This window comes from Neovison vison, chromosome 3, assembly GCF_020171115.1.
Source record: "Neovison vison isolate M4711 chromosome 3, ASM_NN_V1, whole genome shotgun sequence".
Classification (NCBI taxonomy): domain Eukaryota; kingdom Metazoa; phylum Chordata; class Mammalia; order Carnivora; family Mustelidae; genus Neogale; species Neogale vison.
The window spans coordinates 36,322,680-36,349,217 of record NC_058093.1 but is presented as its reverse complement, the minus strand read 5'-3'; the positions used below and the strand labels follow the sequence as shown (position 1 = coordinate 36,349,217).

Here is a 26,538-nt window from a genome sequence, read left to right as displayed (position 1 = left end):
TTAACTTCCTAATTCTTGTCTTTATAATTTTAAAGAGAAATATTTATTTGTTTTGATCATAAGAGCAACATACGCACATTATAAAAAAGAAGATTCAGAAAGAAGAGAGTAACAAAAACATACACTTACCACCAGAGGACAATATTTGCTAAAATTTTCATGTATGTTATTCATAAAATTTTGTATCCATAATGCACTGGACATATATATGGTATTTTGGAATCCTCCATCAAGAAAATATCCATGTCAATAAATACATACTTATAGCTTCACTTAAATGGTTGCATAGTAGTGTTCTGTGTGGGTCAGCCAACATTTATTCAGCTAACTGCTATTTGTAGAATTTAGATCGTTTTTCAACTTTAGCTGTAGTAAACAGTGCTATGATAAATATCTCTAGGCATTTAGTGCTTCACACTTCTCCAATAAATTAAATTCCTAGAAGTGTAAGGGCAAGACAAAATTGACAAAAATTTTTCCAAGGCTTTGGATATTCATTGCCAGATTGCATTTTACTGTACAATTTTATACATCCTATATGTATTTAAATGTCTCTGTAAAGTTGATCCCTTTAGAGGGTCTTTTGGAAGACTCTCAAGCTGATGTGTTAACAACTGTATATTCAGATTTTATTTTTTGCAAGATTTGAGTCAGGATATATTTTTTGATAGTCATCCAAACGGTTTTCCTGTTTATGTATCTTCTGTGAGCTACACCTGTAGTATGCCGAATGTAGAGAAACCAAGGAAAATATGACACCGCTAGGAGGTCAACAGTGAGCTGACCACCCTGGGCTAGAGGTCCCTCAAGGGGAATGTAGGGAAATGATGATTGCTTTCCTTCTATTCTTTCCCTCCCTCCATCTCTCCACAGCTCCTTCCCTTCCTTTTAGGTTTTTGGTTTTGGTTGTTTTTTTTTTTTTTTTAAGATTTTATTTATTTGTTTGTCAGAGAGAGAGAGCACAAGCAGGAGGAGCAACAGGCAGAGCAGGCAAAGGGAGAAGCAGGATTTCCATTGAGCAGGGAGCCCAATACAGGACTCAATCCGAGGGCCCTGGGATCACGACCCAAGCCGAAGGCAGATGCTTAACCAAATGAGCCACCCAGGCGTCCCCTAGTTTTTGTTTTAATAGAACATTTCACCCAGAGCCTTAGGCCCTGCATAGGAGCCACATGAGGAATAATCCCCCCCACACCCTGCCCCAGTCCTTTGCCCCTTCTGTCCCTCCCCATCCTTCCCTCTCAGGCCCATCTCAGGGAGTCAGGGGGCAGAGATTACAGAGTAGCTAAGGCATTTATGAAGGAGCAGGAAGGATTTGTGGATGACAAAGGACTCTGGCTGAATGCGTGTCCTCTATCGGTGAACACGGTGCCACATTTAGCATTTCTGCTTTGGACTGACACCCAACTTCCTCGAAGACCCTGTGCCAATGCCAGTATCTACTTGACAGCATTAACATACAAATACCTCTTATCTATGTTGCCAGGTAGACCTTTGGATTAACCCGCTTCCAAAGGAAACCCCTGGCACAGCAGTGGAAGGTTGCCAGTCTAGAGAGCAAGGGTGTGGCTCTGGAGGAGCACGTCTGGATTTGAGTACGGGCTTTACCACTGCTGAGCCGCCATCTTGTGTATCAGCTTCCACATCTGTCAAATGGGGTTAATGACAGCACTGACCTCTAGGGTGGATGGGAGGAATGAGGCTCGAAGGGAGGTACATACGATCCCTAGGACAGTGCCGAGCACACACGCGCTCTGTGACTTGAGCTCTTGTTGGTTTATGACAGATCATTTGGTGACAGTGTTTACAGACCAAGGTGGTCAAAGCAGAATCGAGACTGCAGGTGACATCCCGAGAGAGGCCCTGAGTAGCCAGGAGAGTAGCACGAGGGGCAGAGGAACCCAACTAAGGAGACTTTCTGTACCTCAGAGCTTCATCTACGGCCAATTCTGTGACTGAGGAAGGGGGAAGACGGAGGGCAGCTGGGATATGAATCCTGGAGCCAACAGGTGGGAGGAGGGTCCGGGTCTGTCATAGAGGTCGATGAGGGAAGTGACATGGGCTCTACTTAGCTCTCAGAATATTGGCCTCCGAGATGGGTTCTTCCCTCAAAAATGGAGTTAGTAGTGAATATTGAAAAAAAATAAGATTTCAGATAAAAATCATTTCTTTCTTCTCGTGAAAAATTGGATGATTTATCAGGGCGCCTGGGTGGCTCAGTGGGTTAAAGCCTCTGCCTTCGGCTCAGGTCATGATCTTAGGGTCCTGGGATCGAGCCCCGCATCGGGCTCTCTGCTCAGCAGGGAGCCTGCTTCCTTCTCTCTCTCTCTGCCTGTCTCTCTGCCTACTTGTGATCTCTGTCTGTCAAATAAATAAATAAAAATCTTAAAAAAAAAATTGGATGATTTATCAACACAGGGCCTAAAATGCAGCAAAGTAGCAATAGGCTGGAGCTGGTGCGGGGTGGCCCCCTCAGATGTGCCTTCCAGTTTACCAGAGTCCTCACCCCACTATTGCCCCTCATCGGTGTGCTGATTTATTGCACTGGTATCCTCCTGAAGAATGAAATAGTGCATCTGCCCTTAGCTCTATCAAAAGTGAGGATCTTAAAAAAACAGACTGAGGAGAGTTGTGTCTTTTAAGAAAAAAAAATGAGAGTGAGTTTATTTTTTTATGGAAGAAAAATACGGTGTGTGTGGAGGGCTGCTTCACCCCTCCTAGTTCCTACCCCTGGAGGAACTCCAGTCTATAATTCATGGGGAACCCCATGGTTTGCTAGAATCAGCAAGTAAAATGGAACACAAGGATAGGTCAGTTTTTGTGTTCTTTTGGCTTACTTTAAGTTGACAGAGTATGTGTTTGAAAATCTCTAAGTTCATGCTAACCACACATCATGACATCCAGACATCTGGTACCTTTTTCACCACTCAGTGAACTGACCCTTTTGTACTTGAAAAAATCCTTGTGTGCAAAATATCTTACCTGGGATTCCTTTTATGCCGTCCAATCCTGGCAGTCCTGGGAGGCCCGGAGGCCCTGGGATATAAGGACATTTTATGCACAAGAGGCCAGGTTCCCCTGCAATGAGAGCATGGGTACATTACTTGTAAACCCACACAGAGTCTGCAGAAAGGACAGATGCTGTCCAACCACACAATCATTTATTACATTAAAATTGGGGAGGGTAGTGGAAAATCATCAATGACATTGTGCTATTAATAAAAAAAAAAACACTCATCTTGGGGCACCTGGGTGGCTCAGTCAGTTAAGCATCTGCCTCTGTCTCAGGTCAGGATCCTGGGATCCTAGGATCAAGCCCCATATTGCATTGGGTTCCCTGCTTGACAGGGAGTCTGCTTTTCCATCTCCTTCTGCCCCTTCCCCCTGCTCATGCTCTTGCTCTCTCTCTCTCTCAAATAAATAAAATCTTTAAAAAAGTATTCATGTATTATATCAGCTTACTTTATCCATCCGACCTTCTTAATATTCTTTTTTTTCCCCAATTTATTTATTTTCAGAAAAACAGTATTATTTTTTCACCACACCCAGTGCTCCATGCAAGCTGTGCCCTCTATAATACCCACCACCTGGTACCCCAACCTCCCACCCCCCCGCCACTTCAAACCCCTCAGACTGTTTTTCAGAGTCCATAGTCTCTCATGGTTCACCTCCCCTTCCAACCTTCTTAATATTCTTAGAGGAAATCCTGAATCAAGAATAAAATATCTACTCTCTCTCTTTCAGTGCAGGATAAAACTTATATTCTAGACATATCTCACAATTCATTGAATGGGTGCTAAACTGATTTGCAGATAAATGAATACTTCGAGGCAATTCTCTTGGAAAAGAAGCCATCCCTGGCTATAGTTTGGGATGATTATTGTTTTGAGGGGCAGAAGCGGTGGAAGGAACGATGGTGAGAGTGGCTGGCTTTCATAGAGCAACACCACTGACGAAACCAACCTTTGGGACCATCAGCTCCTGGGATTCCTGGAAACCCTATAAGGCCTGGGAATCCACCACCTCCAGGTGGACCTTTGCGAAAAACGATGTCACCTGCAAAAAAGACACCAAAGCTAGGGTTTTGTTTCTTTATGTGTTTTTTTTTATTCAATTAGCAAGTGTTTCCATAAGATATATTATTTTATATGCATTTTCCCTGTTGTTTCGGTGGTTGCATCTTTTGAAGGTTATCTGTAATTGAAGATGAAGTGTTTTGACCAGCTTTTCTTTTCTCATTACACACATTTGGTTTTTTGTTGTTGTTGTTGTTGTTGTTTTTAAATTCTGGTGCAGTGATTCTTTGAAAGCTTGTTATCTGCTTAGTTCTCATCACAAAATCAACCCATATTATTTTACTCAATTATTTCCAATTATTCCAAGATTATCCTTTTAGAATGTTTAGGCAAAGGATCACATCTCATTCTTCTGTTATTTCAAGTACACTTAATCTCCCTGATATATTGGAGATGCTTAATATATACTCAGGGGAAACGTTCTAACAGAGTATCATCTGTTTTCTTTGCATTACTTGTTCACGTCAGTTGAGTTTGTCCTTTTTCAAGAAAGCTCTTCCCAGTTTTCCACATGCGTCAGCTACCATAATGTTAAAACAAACAGCTAATGTTCTTAAACTCTTGTGTTCTATGACCAGATTTTTTAGTCTTGTCATTTCAAATCCAGGTTGAAGGCAATGCTTCAACCTGCTTCATTGCTTCAATGAAAGCAACTGAATATTTCAAAGCAATGCCTATAGAGGCTCCAAATTTTGGAGCAACAAGGTATGAATGGAGACATTTAATTGAGAAGGAACAGGGTATGGGTAATGTTGGCTTGACTCTGAAAGGAATGTGCATTTTTTGATCCAGTTTTCTGTGTCTTTAAGATGACTGGATAGTTATCTTTAAACAGTAAAATATAATGGCAGTTTTATACTTGAGGTAGACATATATGTATACTTCTATATTTATACATTCGTATTTATTGGCACATTTTCATAGTCATTTCATACTTAATTCAACAAATATTTGAGTACCTACAATGTTCCCGCCCTCAGTGTCACATGCTGGGCTTAAAACAGCAAAGAAAAAAAAAAGAGAGAAAAGAAGACACAATCCCTGACCTCGAAGAATTTTGAGTCTTAAAGGGGAAACTGACAAAGACAGGCAACCCAAAAACTCTACTCTTGGAATAAGCTTGAGTGTTATAGGATGTGGGCTCAGTGAAAACGTTCCGCAGGACTTGAACTTGAAGCTGACACTGGATAGACAGACAAGTGTTGCTTAGGCAAGAGAAGATAGGACACCAGGGCCATCTCTGAGGGGAGAGATGCATGGTGTCTTGCAGAGGGAACTGCATTGCGACAGGCACACAAGGTCCAGAGCCCGACTACAGTACTCATTAGCTCCAAGAGCTATGCACCTCAGGCCCCTTCCCGATAAAATGACTCAACTAAGCCTACACCTTGAAAAATACTTGGAGGACTAGAAATTGTTAAAATCCCCAACACAGTGAAAAGTTTTATTTTTTAAGTTTTATTTATTTTTTAAGTTTTATTTTGCTTTGTTTTTCACATAGGTTCACACCATAGCTTGACAGCTTTTGTTCTTGGACATTTTATCATTTTGTTAATGGAATAATTTCTTAAACAGACATTGGCCTGAAGGGAAGCTTTTATTTTTTTAATTTTTTTTTCAAATATTGCACAAAAAGCCAGACATTTAGCTGAATTATCTCACCAACACCAAGAGTTTTCCAGATTATTCTTTTGGATCTTTCAGGTTTATAATCACACTGTCTATAAATAATAAATCCCTGACACAACAGAAGATTCTTAAGGCTCTTGGTGGGGGTGGTGGTGAGTATAAAACACAAGCCCTCCCAGGTACCTTCCAGAGATGTTTAAGAGACAAAGAGTGGCTCATATGTTCTGAGGTTCTGTGTACCTATCAGGCAGCAGAGAATGGTAGTGGCTCTGTGGGGGTCTGGAAAGGAGAGGACAGCTCCAGGAATTTCCCATCCTCTAGGCTGCAGCTCAGTGGTCTCTGACCCACCTTACCTGGCAGCATTGCACCCATGCCCCCGGTGCATTTCCAGCCCACATCTCCTTGCCTTGGGTTTGCTCGCTGATGCCAGGGCACAGGACACCCTGGGAGCCATGCTAACAGAGGCTGGAAGTGTGTATGTGTGTGTGTGTTTGTGTGCGTGTGCACGCGCTTAGTCTGATCTTGTGAGATATATCTTCGACCCATGACTAATAGGAATTGGTGGATACATTCTTGCTTCTTGGTCCTCTGGGACAGATTGTCCTGAAACAAAGTTGTAGCTTCTAGGAAGATACTCTCCAGGGACCAGACAAGCAGTTGCAAAATTGACCAAGGTCAACCTGAAAACCATCCCTCCCTCTCTGCTTCACTGTCCCTTGTCCCTCCCTCCCACTCCACCCTCCGTGGGTGCTCAGGCTGAAGCTTTGCTGCATGAGCCAAGTCTTCATTCTTCCCAAGCTGCTTTCATAGATAGTTCATCAAATGAAACAGCAGCAGAAAGATGGCCCTTAAGATCCACACACACTGCCGGCCAAGCTGCAAGTAAGGTTCATTGCCACTGATCTGCACTCATCTGTTATTGGGCAATATACACAATAGGGGCCCGGTTAGGTATCTACCTGGTGGTCCTGGATATCCCGGCAACCCTATAGGGCCTGGCGAACCAGGACAACCCGGGGACCCAGGAGGCCCCACTGCATTCTTTCCTGGGGGCCCTCGTTCCCCTTTACTTCCTTTCACGCCTGGAGGTCCAGGGGCTCCTCTGAGGCCAGGCCTTGATGACCCTTGTAAAATAGAATCATGTTAGTGCATTTTAAATGTTTTCCTGATTCATATATATTACTTTTTTAATTGCAAAAAGTAACAAATTCTTATTAACAAAAGTTACACAATCGAGAGGTATAGAAAGTGTATAAAACAAAAAGAGAGTATCTTCCTTCCTTCCTTCATCTGAGGTCTTGTTAAACTACCACAGCACAGCAGAATCCAGAAAGTTCCAGTCCCATGAGGTACGATAGGGACTTATTTAGTACAAGGGACTGAAACAGAGTTTGAGTTGTACTGTTGTCTTTTTTGTTTAAAAGAACCTCATAGGAATTCTCCGATATGTGCTGCTTTGTAGAATTTTTCATTAGCGACTAGAAGATCCCTCCTTTTCAGTGTTCAAAATGAGAAAGAGAGACTGTCCTACTGGACTTCATTCCTGCCAATCATCTTAGTTATAAAATAGCGTTGTGGGGAGGCCAGCATCTCCTGGGAGAGAAGCCTTACCAGGTGGTACAAAGCCATTTCATCTGTCTCTCTTATGGTGACAAGGATGTGAGGAGAGGGCCATTCTGGAATCCCTGAGTTGCAAACAGTGTAACTAGAAAGAGGAGAGACCTCACCACCAAAGGACTGAGAACTGTAATAATATAATAATATCTTATTATTTCTAATTCTTGAACAAGGATTTTCCCTGTAAAAGCAAATCCCTCTGGTCTCTCTTTGAGAACTTTGTAATTTTTACTCACTGTCTGCCTAAAGAAGCCTATTCATTACCTGGGGGGTCTGGTGGAGAGCAGCTCTTCCCTAATCTTTGACCAGACCTCCAAAATATCCTTTTGTATTCCAACTTCAAGAGATACCCATTGTTAACAATTTGCTGTATATTTTTGCATGCACGTGCAAGTACACATAATACCCATTTATTTTTTTTACAATGCGATTATAAAATACATACAGTTCTGCAATTGCTTAATTTCAACTCATTTTCAGAATTATGAAATAGTTTAAACATACCACAAGGCTTAGAGAAAAAGGTAATCAACAGCAGGGCTTACTTATCAAATCTTTGCTATTTTTTTTAATTGTTTCCTTTTAAAAATGACACATGACAGCACTGTAGTTATAATTAAAGCCACTGAGGATAATCCTTGATTAAATGTCTTTGATCCTAGTCTTCCTCTCTCAAAAGGCAACCACTCCAGTGAGTCATGGATGTTTTTATAAAACATAAACATGTAAAAGTTTAATCTATGGGGTGCCTGGGTGGCTGAGTTGGTTAAGCCACCTACTCTTGGTGTCAGCTCAGGTCATGATACTGGGGTTGTGGGATTGAGCCCCATGTAGGGATCCACACTCATCCGGGAGTCTGCTTGAGCTTCTTTCCTCTGCCCATCTCTTGGCTTGTGCATGCTCTCTCTCTCACTCTCTCAAATAAATAAATAAATCTAAAAAAAAAAGTGTAATTTACGTACTTACACAACATATGATACACTATGAAAACTACTATTTTTAACCAAACTGATTACTATAAATTATTGTTTTCTACCTCTGTGCCTTTTCTGAGCTTCAAGGCTTCTGCAACTACGCCAGTTATTGCCTTACACTTAGTTAAAACCACTGGGAAGTCAAAGAGCATCTCTAAGTAACTTTGTGTCAGCTTCCACTCCCTTTTCTGCTATGAGTTACAAACGTAACAATGAGGAAGCTAGGAACACTTTTAGATCAATTAATGAAGCATTAATTGTCTCCTGTAAGCAATGCAAACATGAGTTTCCTTTTTTTTTTTTTTAAGATTTATTATATATTTACTGGAGAGAGAGAGAGAGCATGAGTGGGGGGAGGAGGAGAGGGAGAGGAAGAGGCAGGCTCCCTGCTGAGCAGAGAGCCCGATGTGGGGATCCATCTCAGGACCTTGAGAACGCTACCTGAGCCAAAGGCAGATGCTTAACCGACTGAGCCACCCAGGTGTTCCTTGCCCCATGATTTTCCTTTTAAGACCATTTCTATTGGTGCCCCAAGAAACATGTACATACCAGCAATTCCAGGAACCCCAGGAGAGCCACGGGGACCTGCAAATCCATAACAGTAATTACTTAAGCATAAGGACGTACATACATTCCTCTCCCCCATTTTTGAAATCTTGGGTGGCCATATTATCATCATAATATACAACAACATTATAATTATATATTATGTATTTATATAATAAATATTATAATATATAATAAATATTTCATACTTTTTCTTCCACTTTCATATAGATAAATATTAGAAAGCTTCACTTGTTTAGTCAAACCACAGAGAAGAAATTAGTTTGAGATGCTTAGCACTCAGAAGTGAATCATCCCACCTTCCCACCTTCAAACAATTCAGCGGACAACTACTAGGAGCCTGCTCTGCGTTTGACCCTTAGAGGTCAAACCAAGGGTTTGACCTTGGTTCTCCCCAGATGGGAGAACGGTGAACAGCTAGAACTGTCAGGGTCCTGTGGTTCGGACTGGTGTGGCATCTCAGGTCACTTCCAGCTGTGATAGTGCAACGGGGTTCCAATTCTCTGATACTTGTGAGTGACTTAGCGTAAACATACCAGATTTAAAAAAAAAAAAAATCTATGTTCGTGTCTGTACTTCTCTGTCCATTTATTTAAGAACACTGGGAACTTCTCCTCTTTTAAGTGAAATTCTCCTTTGAAATCTTATTTGCATCATTAATTGGCCTTAGATTGCTGGTTCTTGGTTCTGCCTGCATACTAGAATCATCTAGAAAGTTTTTATAATCTACCAGTGCTCAGGGCCCCCCTCTGGACAGTTATGTCAGCGTCCCAGAGATGGGACTTTGGCATGTCATTATTTAGAAGTTCCCAGGGATGCTGATCTGTGGCCACAGAGGAGAACTCTTGGCCTATACCTTTCTAATCTATCCAATGGGATGGCATCTGAGTAAATGTGACTCTGCTTCATGGTGCCAGGAGTCAGAAAACCCAAGTTCAGGCCCCTCTTGTCTTGTTCAGGCCCCTTTGTTTGCTCAAATTACAGTTTTTCAGGGTCCCCGTTTTTTCTTTTGTACCCCACTGAGATCGCTGATTCTTCCCATTCCCTCCTCCTGCCCTCTGGCCACATTTGTGTTTTCTTGTCAGACTTGAACTTGATGCTTTTGCACACAAAGGGAATTTAATTACCTTCTGTGGTAGAGCACCTATGGAATTTTCATATAAAGGTATGAAAATTAGGACACACCAATACTGCCACCCACGAAAACAGGGAGACCTCCCTGTTGCCCCCATGCAAATTCTAGGTCTATAAGCACATTTGCTATACGTTGCCTGGAAAGAAACACATGGAAATGGTCAGCAAATGCTTTAGGAAGAAATTTATTCTCACCTTGTGGGCCACGAGCTCCTTTAGGGCCTGGTGGGCCAGGAAGTCCTTCATCTCCCTTTTCCTGGTATACATCATAATATTCTGTCTTAAAGGAAAAAGAAACAAAGAGAGATATAGGATAGCTATTTATGGTGGGCTCACCAAACGCAATACCTCAATGTCCCCCCTCACATAAGAAATGGTGTTTTCCTGAATTTGTAAGTTTATGTGTTAGCAGGAATAAAGTCATGTATACATGATGGATAAATTTAAAGATCAAAGTTGATGATTCTGGTATCATGATATCATATATTTCATAGGCTTTCAGTGAGAAATGTATTTTATGATGGGAATGAGCCAGTTCACACCCTCACAGTTCCATATGTGTATATATATACATCCATATCGAGATATGTGGGATATATATACAGAAATTAAAGTTTCACAGGCAGTGACTCACCATTTTGACATAACAACACTTGATTTTTTTTTTATTATCCTATTTCACTTTTTAAAAATGCTTGTCCTCATGGACTAACTTTATTTCAGAGTATGTTGGGACCCACCCATCAAAAAAATACTCCATTTTGATTATTTCTTTAAATTTAAGGATACCGCTGACTCGCAATAATTAGGAGGGTTATAATGTCTAACATGTTGGGTGGGCCTACTGCTGATCTCCTATACTGTCTGGTTCCTAAGTAGAACTTCCAAGGAAGTTACTAGAAGCTGCTGAGTTATATAGAACGGAAACACACACAGCAAGCTAGGAATGCCAAGAATTTCTCTCACGTGCAACTGGCAAGTCAATTTCACTTAGAATTCAGTACATTTATCTTGAAGGAAAGAAAATGAACATAAACGTTTTGGTGTTGTTTTCTCAAATGCTGCATGGGACCAGTTTAGTTGGCGTATTTAAAAAAGAGGTAACAAAAGTATTGTGGTTAATCAACTATGCACAAAATCACAAAAATAATTCATAATAGTAGCAGTAACGATCATGTAATAATCATCACAAAACCTATAATGACATATGTGCCCCTGCCAACTGCTGGCTAAGTGTTTTCACAAAATGGCCCATTTCTTCTTCCCCGAAACTCCATGAAAGTGTTCTGGGACTACTTGCATCTGAATCATTGGCTTGTGTGAAGATGTGAATTTCCAGGACGCTCCTCCAGTTACTGAGTTAAATTGCTTAGCTGAAGAGGTCCGAGAACTGTGTTAGTAATGGAACCCCTCACCCCGGCTCCGTGACTCTTTTACCATCATGGACTTTTCTGTACAACTGGCTTAATCACAAATGCCAGCTCTGTTCAGCACACTGAATATGAGAACTACTGTCTTTTCTGTTTTTTTTTTTTTAAGTTTATTTATTTTTTTAAGTGAGGGGACAGGGGAGGGACTGAGAGAGAGGGAGACAGTGTCTTAAGCAGACTCTGAGCTCAGCACATAGACTGCCTGGGGGTTGATCTCATGACCCTGAGGTCTTGATCTGAGAGGAAACCAAGAGTCTGACCAACTGCACCACCAGTGCCCTGAGAAGTACTGTCTTCTAAAGGCAGAAGAGAAGGGGATACCAGAATTCAGAACTTGGGTCCCTTCTACTCATCTCCTTAAGCTACAGAGTCACAAAACAGAGACTATGACTGCTCTGCAGTAGAGCTGATGGACATCACACCCATGTCCATGCCAGAGAGAGGAGACTGCCTACGGAGTTGGAGTTTGGGCAGGGGCGGTCACTGATCTTTGTTGGCCCTGGTTGAGTTTCTGCTGCCTGGAAATGCAGGTTGTCATACCTGGGCCCAGCTGGAGTGGGTGGAGTGAGCTCCCTTTCCCCTGGGCTCCCCAGCTGGCCTCCAGTGCATCCCTCCTATTCTGCTCAAGGACACAGGTCAGCTTGGCCATGTCTGATTGGACATAAGATTTCTTCTTGGCCACTGACCAGGGTGGGAATTTCTAGGGCCTTCCAGAGACCAGATAGGACCAAATAGAAATATTTGTCCATTGCCAAATGGACAAATAATGACAATAGCTATTTTCTTCCTTGGTTTGATAAAAAAGTGAATACCATAATCTCTATCTTAAGTTAAGACACTGACTCAAAATTTTCCTTGATACTTTGAAGGACTTGATCAAATAGGAAATGGATACTGTCTTTAGTTACACTTACTGGACCACGAAATCCTGGAGGGCCAATGTCCCCTTTCCACCCCTGTATTGAAAGACAGTTACAAATTATGAGTACATTAACCCAAAGTATTTATTTATTTGGTATGCTTAAAAAAGCAAAATACAGTTAAACAATAAATCAATGCTAAAAGCTATGTTATTTCCATGTCATGTACAAAGCTCACTGATCACAATGTCAGTCAGCTTCTACCACACAGAGCAGGTTTTATATCTTTCCCACAAAACTGCCCTTTAGGTGTCTATGTAAATTTGTCACACCTTTCTTTTCCTCTTAATAAACATAACTAAGGTATTTTAATTGCAATCCTTGTACGTATTTTCAGGGCATGGTCAGGAAAGGGTGGACAAAAACCAAGCAGTTAAAAAGCCTAAGGACAGAAGGTTAGAGAGGGGATCACCTTAATGCCATCTTCACCCTGTAACCCAGGGAGGCCCCTGTTGCCTTTGGCTCCCTGTGGAAAAGGACAAAGAGAATGGGTCAGAAGACATACAAATCATTTTCTTCTGTGGGAAGCAGGAAGAGTTGGAGCTCTTTTTTTTTTTTTTTTTTAAATTCTAATACTTCATTAGAAGAGTTTTTTATTAATACTAGTTAAAGTCATCTTCAGGATTTGGAGAAATATATCAACCTTAAACAATAAATAAAACTAAAAATACCATGAGACATATACCATTTATAATCTTGCATATTAACAAACGTACTGGTTTGGAGAGCTGACATTGGTCCTCCTACCATCCCATGAAGTCTTTTTTCTGGGTGGACTTGTTTGAATATTTTTCTAAGAGTGCATATACTTTTCTCTCATCCCTGATCTTTTTAGATAACTCCATAAAAACCAAACAGTAATCGTGAGTTCAAGACATCTTTGTGGATTAAGGAGAATACCTCTTGTTTGTTTGTTTGTTTTTTTTAACATTTCATTTGTTTATACATTTTCAAGACAAAAAGGTAGGGATGATAGATCTAAAGGCCTACAAGAAGGAAGAGGAGGCAGCACATTTATAATGATGTCTGAAGGAGTACAGACTCAGAGCAGTATAGAATTTATTATGTCTGCTATGTAAGAGGCACAAAGCCTTTGGTCTGATCAATTGTCTTTAAGCATTCCCCATTCGAATAATGACCAAAGGCCAGAGCTTGCACCAAAAAGTACAGAAACTGTGTTTAAGACTCTCTGTGGGACAGAGGTATACAACTAATACTTTCTTATATGCATACAAAAGGAGTATTTGTTTAGTTCTGTGATTTTTATATGCTTCTACTTGTAATGCTGTGGAGCTCTTTTTTTAAAAAAAATATTTATTAATTTTAGAGAGGGAAAGAGAGAGAGTGAGCACATACACACCCATGAGTGGGGGGAGAGGCAGAGTGAGAGGGAGAGAGAGAATCTTTAAGCAGACTCCCCACTGAGCATGAAGCCCAACTTGGGGCTCAATCCCATGACCCTGAGATCAAGGCCTGAGTCAAAATCAAGAGTCAGATGCTTGACCGACTGAACCAGCCAGGCACCCTGGAACTCCTTTTTGAAAAGAAAAAAATAATAAGGTGTGCTCTGATGATCTCTCTTCACGGTGAGGATGTAACACTTCAATTCTCAAATTGCTTTTGCTAACTTAATAACTATTAGTAATTCCCCAAATCCTTCTTTATCTAATGGGACTGACATTTCAACAACATCAATGGGCCAAACATGTCTTTACCTCAGTGCCAGGGAAACCAGGGGCACCATCTTTGCCGGGTTTTCCCTAAAACAAAAAACAAAGCAAAAACACATAATTTAATAAATATGGATAACTTTAATAAATATGGAAAATGTAAATAACAAATGATCATCTCCTCTTGACCTTGGGCAAGAGAGCGTGACTGAAACTTCCCACCCATCTGTTAGAAGGAAAAACTATTAATCACAGAACACACATGAACTTCTCTTGCTGGGGAAGGCAGAAGCTAGTCAGAATAGGAAATTAGGGAAGACCAATGGAAGAAAGATTGGAAATTAAGATTAGCTGAGTTAAATGAATTTGATACTGCCCATCCCAGCTTGGAAGAAAAATTGAAAAAGCAGAGAAATGGACAAAAAGACCTAGAAAGAGTTCACCGTCAAATTATTTATTTCAAATGTTGGCAGTTTCCTGATCCACCCACGTGCCGATATTTGAACACATTTGTAAAGCTGTATGGCATTGTCCCAAACAGACAGGGCTTTTGGGTAAACTATTAACAATGTCTACTTTCTGCGACAGGATTCAATATCATACTGACTGAGCACTTTTTCTTAGGAAAAAGTATTTTTCTCAATATATAATCTTCAGAGTCTTTAGACAATATATGTGTTTAAATCTTTCTAAGAGACCTGGGTGGGTGAGTGAACCCTGGGTGCTTCTGTCTCCCCAGCTCCCCTGTCACAGTGTGCCCCATCTTCTTTGGGGATCTGCCCTTCCCTCGCTGTGTGGGTCTGATGGGACTGTGGGTCACATTACGCCCTGCCACTCTGGCCTGGCCGATCCTGGAAACTTTCTCTCCTGGCCACGGTCACCTTTCCAGGATGAGACCTAGGAGCATTCTGGGTCAATTAGAGCGATTCTCTGGGGTGTTATTAGTGGATACAGGGAGACACCCTTTCTTCTTGGAGGCCATTAGCCTGAAGCTGTATGCTGCTACCTCCGCTATTTCTTCCCATTGCTGCCGACATGGAGGATCAATGTCAAAGGAGACCACGAGGTCAATACACAGAGGAGGAGAAACGATAGGGAGAATACTGCCCATCTTGTTTCAGGCTCTGAAGTCCTCGAAGGCTGTCTGAGCCTTGAACTCCTCAGATACTTGAAAAAATAAGTTTCATTTCCTAAATCTTTGAAAAAACGTACAAAAATCTAAGCTAGTTTGAATTGGGCATCTTACACTTGCCTCCTAAAGAGATCTGAGCATTGACTGATACAGGTTGCTTATGACACTGAATTTCCAAATTTACCTGCGGGCCAGGTTCTCCAGGAGCACCCTTTTGAGATCCATAAGATTCTCCAGGCGGTCCCTGTAATTAATAAGAGTTATGTCAAATTTTATGAATTGATTTTTTGACTCACCCTCAATTGTCATTAAGTTGTTCCTTCTGATTATTCTGTTATATTTTAAAATGTTCCAATGGTGGGTCATCTCATGTATAAGCATTCATTTAAAAACAGATGCAGGGGCGCCTGGGTGGCTCAGTGGGTTAAGCCACTGCCTTCGGCTCAGGTCATGATCTCAGAGTCCTGGGATCGAGTCCCGCATCGGGCTCTCTGCTCAGCAGGGAGCCTGCTTCCCTCTCTCTCTCTCTGCCTGCCTCTCTGCCTACTTGTGATTTCTCTCTGTCAAATAAATAAATAAAAAAAATCTTTAAATAAAAAAAAATAAAAAAAATAAATAAAAACAGATGCAATACGAGGGTTTTTGAGGGAAGGGGGTTGGGGAGGGGGGTTGGGCTAGCCTAGTGGTGGGTATTAAGGAGGGCATGTATTGCATGGAGCACTGGGTATGGTGCATAAACAATGAATCTTGGAACACTGAAAAATAAAATGAAATAAAATGAAATGACAATAAAAAAATAAAAACAAAAATAAAAACAGATGGTAAAATAGCAGATGCTGAAGATAAATTATAAGATGGGAGACAGTGGGTGGGTATACAACCATGCAGGGATTTCGGCTAGAAGAGGCTATGAAATGATTGTAGTATATTCTGTGATGTCTGTGCTGAAATATTATCATGCTTTAACTAGTATTAAGATTTAAAAGGAGATCATACATCAAAATCCACACTAAGGCTCTACTTCATGTTTCAAGGAAACAGTATGACTCTAAATAACCTACTGAGGGTCCAGGAGGTCCAGATTTCCCCATGGCTCCCTTGTCTCCCTTCTCCCCTTTGAGGTCCTGCCACAAAAAGAATTTAAAGTCATTACACACAGATCAAACAAAAAAATACCGCTTTTACTTGAAAAATTTCTCTGTTCAACGAATTGTATCTACAAACTACTTACAAACCTCCTGTTAACATGACAGACTATCATTTTTCATATTCCAAATTTTATACTTGTGAACCCATTAAAACCATACTTAAACTTTTGTTGTTTTGAAGAAAGCATCTTTTGGATCAAACTATGTTAAACCAACTTAATTCCTGAATCCGTTTTCAATAAGCACATTCAAATCATTCCCAATGTATCTTATTTTCATTTTTAATATACAGAAATTATTTTCACTGGGATCAATTAGTTTCTGAGCATGTGTTACAAGGAGGATTTGATTGCTTTACTCAGGTTTGTTTGTGTTCTTATCACATTTCATTGACTGTATTTTCCCCAGTGTGAGTCTCCTCTTGGAGCATCATTTTTTTCAAACTCAGAAACTGTCCCCTGGGTCCAATCTTCCAGATCTAGATTTTCGTCAAGATTTTTTTTCTTTCCATTTCTGGCCAATAAAATTTTAGACTTCTTTAATTTTTTTTTTGTTGTTGTTGTGGTTGTTGATTACCTCTGAGAAGTTTAGCTTTTCTCCTTAGGTCAATTTTTTCCAATCTTCAATGAGAGTTATTATTTTGGTCATATCAAATTTCACCATGTTTTGTCTTAACTCTTCTCAGTTTTGTTTTGATAACTTTTACCATTAAAAATTAATTATATTGGAGAGTAAGGGCTAGAGGGTTTATATTTTAGGAGATGAAAATGTTCTAAAATTGCATGTGGTAATAGTTGTACAACCCCATGAATACACTGAAAGCCACTAAAATATGCAACAAATAAGTGAGCTTTGCAGTATGTAAATTATATCTGAATTATGTTGTAAAAATTAATTATAACTAAAACCCATGAATTTTATTTTTTGAAACAGTGAATTACATGGTATGGGAATTATATTTTAATCTAGCTATTATTAAAAAAATCAGAACTTTAAAGAGGAGGGTTTATGTTTATTTCTTAGTTAATCCAGAGGAAAATTGTTAGTTAACCCCTTACGTCCCATCCCCTCTTCCCCCAGACATTCAGGATCAGGTTTGTGTCTAGGTTTGGGGTATTATATTATGATTCACTTTTTCTGAGCATTCATTCAGTTCTATATCCTGGTCCTTCCAGCTACCCTAGAGTAGGAGCAAAAAAGCAAATGTTCATTTTGAAAAACAGGATCGCAATGTCCTTAGAGAGGAATGCAGGCCACATTGCCCTTGGGGACATAATGGCAGGTAAAAATGTCCCATGTGATTATCACACTATTCCACTAATATCTTTAGGTCATTACTGTCTGGCTGGATCAGAGCCATATACCTATTTTGTTATCATTTATTCAAAAATACTCACCAAATCCCCATCTGAGTTAGGAACAATGTGGAGGCAGTGAGGATAAAAGGTGAGCAAAATCAGATCCAGGCTCTACCTTCTAGAATCGTGGAAGTTGCTAGCGTCTGATGTTGCCTCAGATCTCTGTCTTATGTTTTCTGGTTCTCAAGTAAAAGATGGATAAAAAATAAAATCCAGAGGCTGAGGCTGGCTGAGAGGGCTCAGAGGGCAAAGCTTATAAAAGAGGTAAGGGAGGGGCGCCTGGGTGGCTCAGTGGGTTAAGCCTCTGCCTTCGGCTCAGGTCATTTCAGGGTTCTGGGATGGAGCCCCGCATCGGGCTCTCTGCTCAGCGGGGAGCCTGCTTCTCTCTCTCTCTCTCTGCCTGCCTCTCTGCCTACTCGTGATCTCTCTCTCTCTCTCTCTCTGTCAAATAAATAAATAAATAAATAAACAAAATCTTAAAAAAAAAAAAAAAAGAGGTAAGGGATCACAAGACCTCCCCCCGGAAGTGAGAACACACAACCCGTGTAATAAAATGGAAGAGTTACCGTTCTGTTATCCGGGCCGGTTAGTGTCACAATTACCGTTCCTGGTGGTCCAGGGGGTCCTGTTAATCCTTTTACACCCTAAAAACAAACACACTCAGGAACGCGAAACCAAACATCACCACCTCGGTTTTTGGAGAGCTAGATTTTCCCCTTTGGTTCTTAGGTAAGAAGATATCGCAAATGACAAAGCAAACACGTTTGTCACTTACAGTGTCACTTACAGACTAAGAAGTGCAGGATGATTGCTATGAAATTTAAAATGTCTTGCCCATAAATAAACCACAATATTTGAATTACCTGCTCTCCTTTTTGTCCTATCACATTATCGCCCATGTGACCCTGTAAGAAAAGAAAACATTAAATTATTTTTTAAAAATGGATATGAGGAGTCTAAACCCACTTCCTTCCAATGTTTGTAAGGGAACATTTGTATTTTAATGGTGATGTCAGTGTTACAAAAATTACTTCAGCTATTTCTTGGAGGAGAGAGGCAATATGTTTCTTTCAAAAGTGGAGATCACAAAGTGCAGAGGGCTTAAGGGATTGACTTCACAAGGCGAAGGAGGACATGACGTGGGGTGGGATAAGGGAGAGAAACCAGCTTGGAGAACGTTTTCCTGGCTCAGACACTGGTTATCTAACTTTCTGATGCCCTAGTTTTCTCATCTTAAAGATAAGAGGGAAGGATGATTGAACTTCTAGATTCTGAAATTCAAAAATTGAAGGAGGCTAAGAAAACATTTGAGGCTATCTCCCTTCACTAGTCATTTACTGAATTGAGCTAAGTCTAATGTGAATAGTCTGTCTCCTATAACAATGGCTAATCTATCATATCAACCAATGCCTCCTTGCTATTTTTTTTAACTATTTATTTAAATCTTGTTAGTTACCATACAGTGCAACACTGGTTTCTGGAGTAGAGGTCAATGATTCATCACTTCCATACTACATCCTGTGCTCATCTCAAGTGCCTCCTGGCTTTTCTGCTCTTGAGTATATAGATCTTTCCCCCATTAGCCCACAGAAGCTACAGAAAAAAAGCTCAAGATAAGGAATCAAAACACTTTAAATCTCAGCTCTGTCATTTACAGTCTAGTTGACCACTCAAATAATGATATAATAATTGTGGAAACACCTTGGCAAGTTCCCCGCACACCAAGTCTAGCTATAGTGAGCAAGAACTACTACTGTGTGAGGACTAATTTCCTGGGGGGCTCAGGCTCACTCAATACTTTCCTACCTAGTTAATGGAGGGGCTCAGAATAAGCCAATCCAAAATATATCACTTTGGCATAAGAATTATTTTGAGCTCAAGACAACTGAGTAACAGCAAATGGAGAAAGGTTCTCCACCCTCCTCCATTTGCCCAAGGGCAGGGTTTGGGGACATCTTCCCCAAGGGAAGATATCACCTGGCTCTTCTTCTATACTAGGAAGAGGAGACAATTACCACTGGAGTCAGCACTGACTGAAATCTTCAACAAATCTTACAGAAATAACCCTCATCCCCCATTAGTTTCCTCCATATATTTACCTTCCTGCAATTTACTGCACCCTACCAGTTCAAAACCCTTTTCCTTTGTCTTGTCACTCCTCCACAGATTTTTATCATCCTTTGTTAATATGGTACACAAGCCTCTGGACCTGAAGGCCTCTTTGGGGTTTTTATTTCATTTCTGTGAGGCCCCCACATGCATATGAAAGAAACCTTCTTCTTCTGTTAATAAGTCTTTTTTCAATTCCATTTGCATGTCCCCACTCAGGACCTAAGAGGATAGAGAAAAAGTTTTTCCTCCCCAACATTAGCAATTGGTTTTTTTATGAGAAAGACATGCAGGACCCTGCTTAATGAGTACATGAATATTCACCATTTACTAGCATTAAGATCAGGTTGGCGTTGGGAAACAGCCTACTACAAAAGTTTATAGGATAAAGTGTTGGGTGATCGGTAGGATTATCGGAAATGGGAAATCTATGGACTTGCCCTAATCTGATAGGGAGCTCCTTAAAACTGAATTATCTAGGATCAAGTTACTAAGTCCAGGGAGAAGAAAGTGAAGGGTACAAAGCTGCTTGTTCTGTTCCCTTCCCTGCCAGGGATCCTGTGGCTTCTAGAGAAGGACCAGGATGTAACCACATGTCCCGTCAGACCAGGTTTGTCTTTTAGCTCATTTTCCGTGTTCCGGCTGTTGTGTTATATGAACCATAATCTACCTTAGGTCCTGGAGGTCCCATGGGTCCTGGAAAGCCCTAGAAAAATGCACAAGTTAAAATTATAGCAAACAATGTGCCAAGATGAAAACTCTGTGTAAAGTTTTCACTATAATGAGTTTATTAGGTTACAGGGTCTATAGTAGTGATGATTTCATACTCACTAAGAATCCTGGAGGGCCAGGTGGACCAACAGGTCCCGGAAAGCCTGGAAGGCCTGGCAAACCCTGTAAATTAAAAGAAGAATAGAGTTAAGCGTGAATTTACTTCTCATCTAAGAACAATGTCCATTAATTAAATCCATTAAAATCGTTTAGTGAAATCTGAGGAACATGATGCCTCTCATTTACCGCTGCAGTTAATTACAAAAAAAAAAAAAAAAAGAAAAGAAAAGAAAAACATGCCTAAAAGCCTGTTGCCATGTATAAACAGGATGCCAGGAACATGCTGATGGCAACATTTCCAGAATTATTTTAGAGCTTTTTCTTAATTTTTAAAATTTCGCTTTTCTGTCTATCTCTCTTTCTGCCTCACTGTCTCCCTCAGCCAAGCATGCTCCTCGGGTAGGGCCCTCTGCCTGCCCTCCTTCTGCCTACCGTCCACTTTCCCCAGGCATCTTTAGGACTCATATCCTCTCCCTTTTCTTATTTTCACTCAAATGTCATCCTTTCCTGGTCGATCCAATCTAAAGCCACAGCCCTTCTTCCAACCTGGATACTTCCTCTCTCCTGCCCCTGCATTATTTACCACCTTGGCATTTCCTGCGATTTAACACACCATGCACTTTACTAATTTACTAATTTACATCTTTTCTGGTTTCCACTACTAGAATGTCAGCTTCATGAGGGCAAGAATTTTTTTTTTTTTTGAACTCTTTTTTGGCTCATTTGTGCACCATGCTATCTCTAGAGCCTAGAGCAGCTGCTGACCCATAATGGGGATGTAATAAATATTTCTTGTATAGATGACGGTTACCCTGCTCTGTCTCCATTAGCAGTATGTGCCATACCTAGCCCACACTCCATGCACATCTAAGGGACACATCAGTGTTCCAGGTCGCTGCTATCTCTTCTTACTGGATCCCTTTCCTTCAGCATCCCACGCCGTAAATGTTTCCTAAGCAAGAAAAATCAAGTCCTATCTTGTTCTGCATCTTTCCTCAGTAAAGGCTTCTAACTGCATCATTGTTCCATTTTGTGGGTCACTGTCAGTTGGCATGGCTCACCATCAGGGGGTTCAATACCCTGAACTCAAACTCTGTGACTCACTTAGACACATTTCCAGAAATTTCCACATACGCTTCTGAACTAAGTTAAAATATTTCTGGTTAATTAACCTGGAAGTTACTCCCTGTGCCTTAGGTCTATCAAGAGACCTTTCGAATCCCAAAGTAAAGCATACACAGGCCCCAAATAACCGTGTCTCTTCCTATCCATTAGGGATCATGCTCACATCTACATACGTATAGATCAGAAAGTAAACCTTTCAACAGGAGAAGATGCATTTAAATAAATCCCAGTTACTTACTGTCATGCGAACTTGGAAACAGGGCTGTTATTTAACATTAGAGTTTTAAATGATATTCCATGTACACTACAAATCTATCCTTGATTTCAACAAATACAGAATAAGTGGAGCATAACTATTCCTTGAAGGTTCCTCCTTAAATTTAGGAAAGCCTGAGTAATTGAGATTTAAGCAGAGATTAAAAGACTTAGGCACAATATCATCCTTTTATATTAGTTTCATGGAGTTTCGAATGAGGTGAATGTTTTAGAATGAAATGAAGTCAATATGTCAACAGAAGAAATACGAATGTCTATTTCACATGTTCTTGTGGTTGTCAGGGGTGGGGATGGGGGATGGTGAAGTGGGTGAAGGGGGTCAAAGATAGAAACCTCCTGTTAGAAATAAATAAGTCTCGGGGATATAAGGTACAGCATAGTGACTGTAGGTAACAACACTACTCCAGATTTGAAAGTTGCTAAGAAAGTAAAGTTTCTCATCACAAGAAAAAAGAGTATTCATCACTGTGGTGATGGAGATTAACTAGACTTATTGTGGGGATCGTTCCACAATATGTGCTAATATCTAATCATTACCCTGCACCTCTGAAACTAATATAATGTCATATGTCAATTATACCTCAATAAAAAAGAAAACAAAAGAAAATAGAAAACAAACCATAAAAATGTTCCTGAGACAGTGATAAAGAGATTTAGGGGAAAACAGAGAAGGAGAGAGACAAATACAGAGTCACTGAGATACAGAGAGAAGAGAAAAAGGAGAAGGACAGACAGACAGACAGACAGGGACTGAGAGCCAGAGCTAGAGGCCTGATAATAACGAGACCTTCTCTGACAGGTGATACCTGGAATCCTGGAACTCCTGGCAACCCAGGGTCACCTCTTCCATCAAGTTCTATATCTTCTGCAGCAGGGGCACCCTTGAAAATGAAGAACTTCATTAAACATAATCATAAACATAAACATATTTTCAAAACTCCTTTAAATGCTTCTTCAAACTCCTACTACCTCAAGGACAGAAGTGCTTTTCAGGATATATCCTTAGAGAAATGATTTAGGATTACGTAGTTACTCCATTTTGAAGAAATAAAAGATTTTCCTGTATCCTAAAACTGACAATTTACTACAGAAGGAAGAAAGACTCAAGGATGAGAAACATTTCTCAAGATACCAAAATTAGTGGCAACTCCTGATCTAGAAGGTGAGGCCCCCAGGCTGAGGTCAAGTCTCTTCTCCTAGACTCTATACCCTTAAAGAATTTTATAAACATTGTATCTCTTAAGAGATATGTATGAAAACAGCTAAAAGAAGTTGCTGAATAGGAATAAATATCGTGTCCAATTTTTAGTTGGTTTCTGAATTTTGAAACCTGATATGTAATTATTTACATCTCATTATTTAATAGCAGTCCTTTCATATGTACACTTAGAGATAATAATAGGCCACGCTTCACTTACCTTTTCTCCTTTCAAACCAATAGCACCCTAAAAAAAGGAAACCAAATACATAACATCACTGCTTTGTCCTTGCTGCTATTCTGCTCCCTCTCCCACTGTCTACGTCCCACTCTTTTTTAGATTTTTAAAATTTAAATCCAGTTAATTAACACATAGTGTATCATTACTTTCAGAGACAGAGGTCAGTGATTCATCAGCCTTATATAACCCCCAGTGCTCATTATATCATGGTCCCTCCTTAATATTCATCACCCAATGACCCCATCCCTCACCCCCCTCCCTTCCAGCAACCCTGTTTGTTACCTACGATTCAGCCATCTCTTGCAGTTTATCTCCCTCTCTGATTTCATCTTGTTTTATTTTTCCTTGCCTTCTCCTATGCTCCTGTTTTGCTTCTTAAACTCCACATACTAGTGAGATCATATGATGAATCTTTCTCTAATTGACTTATTTCGCTTAGCATAATACCCTCTAGTTCCAACCATATCACTGCAAATGGCAAGATTTCATTTTTTTGATGGCTGAGTAGTATTCCATTGCATACATATTCCCACTGGTTTTTAAACATGCTTGAGTTTCTTCCATTTAAACAGACAACATCTCCCCCCCGCCAGTCTCTCTTTCATGCCCTCTGCAATCTTCCCGTTCTGTTCATTCCTTACTCCCCCTCCTGCCTCCATCCACACTGGAAATGCCCCTTGCTAAGGTCTGCAATGACAGTGACATTGCTAGAATCAATGGCAAGACCTCAGCTCTTACTGGACATCTCAGCAGCATTAGGCAGCTGTCAGCCACTCACCTCTAGTGAAACACATCTTCCCTGGGCTTCCACAATATTCTTGGTCTTCTTTCTATCAGTAGGGTCCTCCTCTTTACAGACTTATTTCCCTGACCCAGGTGTCCCATGCTGGGCTTTCTAAGTCTGTTCTGAGGTTCTTTTCCCCTCTTTCTCTTGCTCATTGTGTCACCACTATCCAGGGCCTCTCTTCTAACCAAATCCAGCTGCCTATCCCTCATCTCTGCTTGGATGTCTCAAAAGCAAAATAAAGCCTCAAAGCACAAACCTGAACTCATAAGGCATTTAATCATTCATTCATTCCCCCACCGATGAGTTTAATATCTACTACTGGTTGCCCCTGACTTCCACAAAGTCATGATGGATTTTGGCACATGGCCATTCTGGAGTAAATGACTTGTATTTATACTTTATACAGAGTTAAAAATGGACACCTACCGGGATCCCCGGGTACCCTGGTGTCCCTGGAAGGCCTGGAAACCCTCGCTCACCCTGGAAGGCAGACAAAGCTTGTTATTCTTTTCAGTTGTTCTAGAGCAGCTTATTGAGATATTTTCCCTGTTTCTCTCTTCCAGCCTTGCAGTGGTAAATCTAGACTAAGTAACCCAAATTCCTTATGGCTACTGGGTCATGAGGCTGAAAGCCAGAAAACCATTATCTTAATTGAAAACAGGATTAGAATATACTGTTTCTCAAATTGTGCATAAACGGCAAAAGTCCAGTGTGCCAAAAACTTTTTAATTGCTGTTTCCTTGAAACTTGAGTAATTAGTTCTTTGGTGGGTACAATTCTGGGTGGAAGGAGGGTGCTGTCATGGAACAAAGGGCATGAGTGAATGCTGGAAATCTCGGCCACTCTTTTCCAAAGACCAATTTTGCATTCCAAGCTTTCATTTCTGATTTAGATAGAATCACAACCTCAGGTGAAAGTCACTGGGTGAGCCCCTAGTTGTCTTTTTGTGTGAGAACACAAGAGAACATTTTCAAAACCAAGAAACCAAGCCACAAGAAGAAAGAAAACCATCATGTTTCCATCCTGAAGACACATACCAGTGGTTCTGGCTAAAAGAATCTCAAGGAAAATCTGTGCTTTCTTTTTCCTCCTTCCTCTTGATTGATTCAATCTGCGGAACGTTTCCTAGCCATCTCCTGGGTGAGAAGTACATACCTTAGAACCATTGCATCCTGGGACACCGGCAGGTCCATAGGGCCCAGGATGGCCCGGGGTGCCCTAAAAACAGAGCAAGTCTCAGAAAGGTGACATCAGCACTGGGCCCCGGGGAACAAGTGGCCATCCTGAGGGACACACGGTGAGGGAAGAAGTGGTCCAACTTAGATAGTTATTTAAATACAAATGGCTATTAAATAGTTAAGTTGTATCTTTAGTTATTTTAGGTGATTTAAGTAAAAAGTATAGCCAATAAAATGACCAATCAAAACCAAAAATTATCAAGTGAGATACATATATTTTAGATAAAACAAAAGACCTTTCTATATAAAATGAAGCCCTTAATATGCTATTTTAAGCTGGAAGAAAGGAAAGGAAAAAGAAGAGGGATGTATACATAAGGTAGCATTTTATTGTTCTATACTATTAAGCAGCGTTAATATTCTATCTCTTCTCTTCTCTTTTCTTCTCTTCTTTTCTCTTCCTTCATTCCATTCCTCTCTACTCTACTCCACTCCATTCCATTCTATTCCATCTAACCTGTCCTGTCCTGTCCTGTCTTGTCCATCCGGTCCCGTCCCGTCCCGTCCCGTCCCGTCCCATCTCATAAGGTCAAGTCCCGTCCTGTCCCATTCCATTCTGTTCTGCTTGGATTGGTCAGGAAATCCAACTGGACTTGTGTGTCCTACAAATCCGAACTCTAATATGTTACGTGACTCCACTATGACATTTTCATCCTGCAACTCCTATCATAGCAACCATTTCCTTGTGCTATTGCTTTAACCTCTTTATTAAAGTGAACTCTCTTTTTATTTCTTTTAAATTTACACATTTCCCCGTTACTTACTGGAAGTCCAGGAGGACCTGAAAATCCCGGCAATCCTGTTATTCCCTAAAGATGTACAAAAGGGGAAGGTGGCAAGAAAAACACTTAAAAACTGTTTGAACCTATACAAATAGAAGCATTTACCATTATGATAACACCATCCTGCAATGACAATTAGGAATGGCTAAACACTATTTGAAAACAAAACAAAACAACAAAAAAAGGTTGGACAAACTTCTCAAAATCTTACATTTATCAAACTACTTTTTAAAAATTTTTATTTAAATTTTAGTTAACATACAGGGCAGTATTTAAGAAGATGATTAAAATGGTTT

At 40.5% G+C, this 26,538-nt stretch overlaps 1 protein-coding gene across 1 annotated transcript in view; it reads right to left on the bottom strand.

Annotated features, from left to right (window-relative positions):
• Positions 1 to 26,538, bottom strand: part of COL4A3 (collagen type IV alpha 3 chain) — a 126,389-nt gene that overhangs the window by 32,720 nt on the left and 67,131 nt on the right. The window contains exons 5-23 of the mRNA XM_044241731.1: positions 26,225 to 26,269; positions 25,378 to 25,440; positions 24,649 to 24,702; positions 23,415 to 23,441; positions 22,803 to 22,877; positions 20,596 to 20,658; positions 20,435 to 20,470; positions 18,519 to 18,560; positions 18,222 to 18,299; positions 16,211 to 16,273; positions 15,334 to 15,393; positions 14,063 to 14,107; positions 12,760 to 12,813; positions 12,342 to 12,383; positions 10,193 to 10,277; positions 8,846 to 8,881; positions 6,665 to 6,829; positions 3,964 to 4,056; positions 2,983 to 3,078 (exon numbers count right to left, since the gene is read on the bottom strand). Of these exons, the coding sequence (XP_044097666.1) occupies positions 2,983 to 3,078; positions 3,964 to 4,056; positions 6,665 to 6,829; positions 8,846 to 8,881; positions 10,193 to 10,277; positions 12,342 to 12,383; positions 12,760 to 12,813; positions 14,063 to 14,107; positions 15,334 to 15,393; positions 16,211 to 16,273; positions 18,222 to 18,299; positions 18,519 to 18,560; positions 20,435 to 20,470; positions 20,596 to 20,658; positions 22,803 to 22,877; positions 23,415 to 23,441; positions 24,649 to 24,702; positions 25,378 to 25,440; positions 26,225 to 26,269 (1,222 nt within the window). The remainder of the gene's footprint in view (positions 1 to 2,982; positions 3,079 to 3,963; positions 4,057 to 6,664; positions 6,830 to 8,845; positions 8,882 to 10,192; positions 10,278 to 12,341; positions 12,384 to 12,759; positions 12,814 to 14,062; positions 14,108 to 15,333; positions 15,394 to 16,210; positions 16,274 to 18,221; positions 18,300 to 18,518; positions 18,561 to 20,434; positions 20,471 to 20,595; positions 20,659 to 22,802; positions 22,878 to 23,414; positions 23,442 to 24,648; positions 24,703 to 25,377; positions 25,441 to 26,224; positions 26,270 to 26,538) is intronic.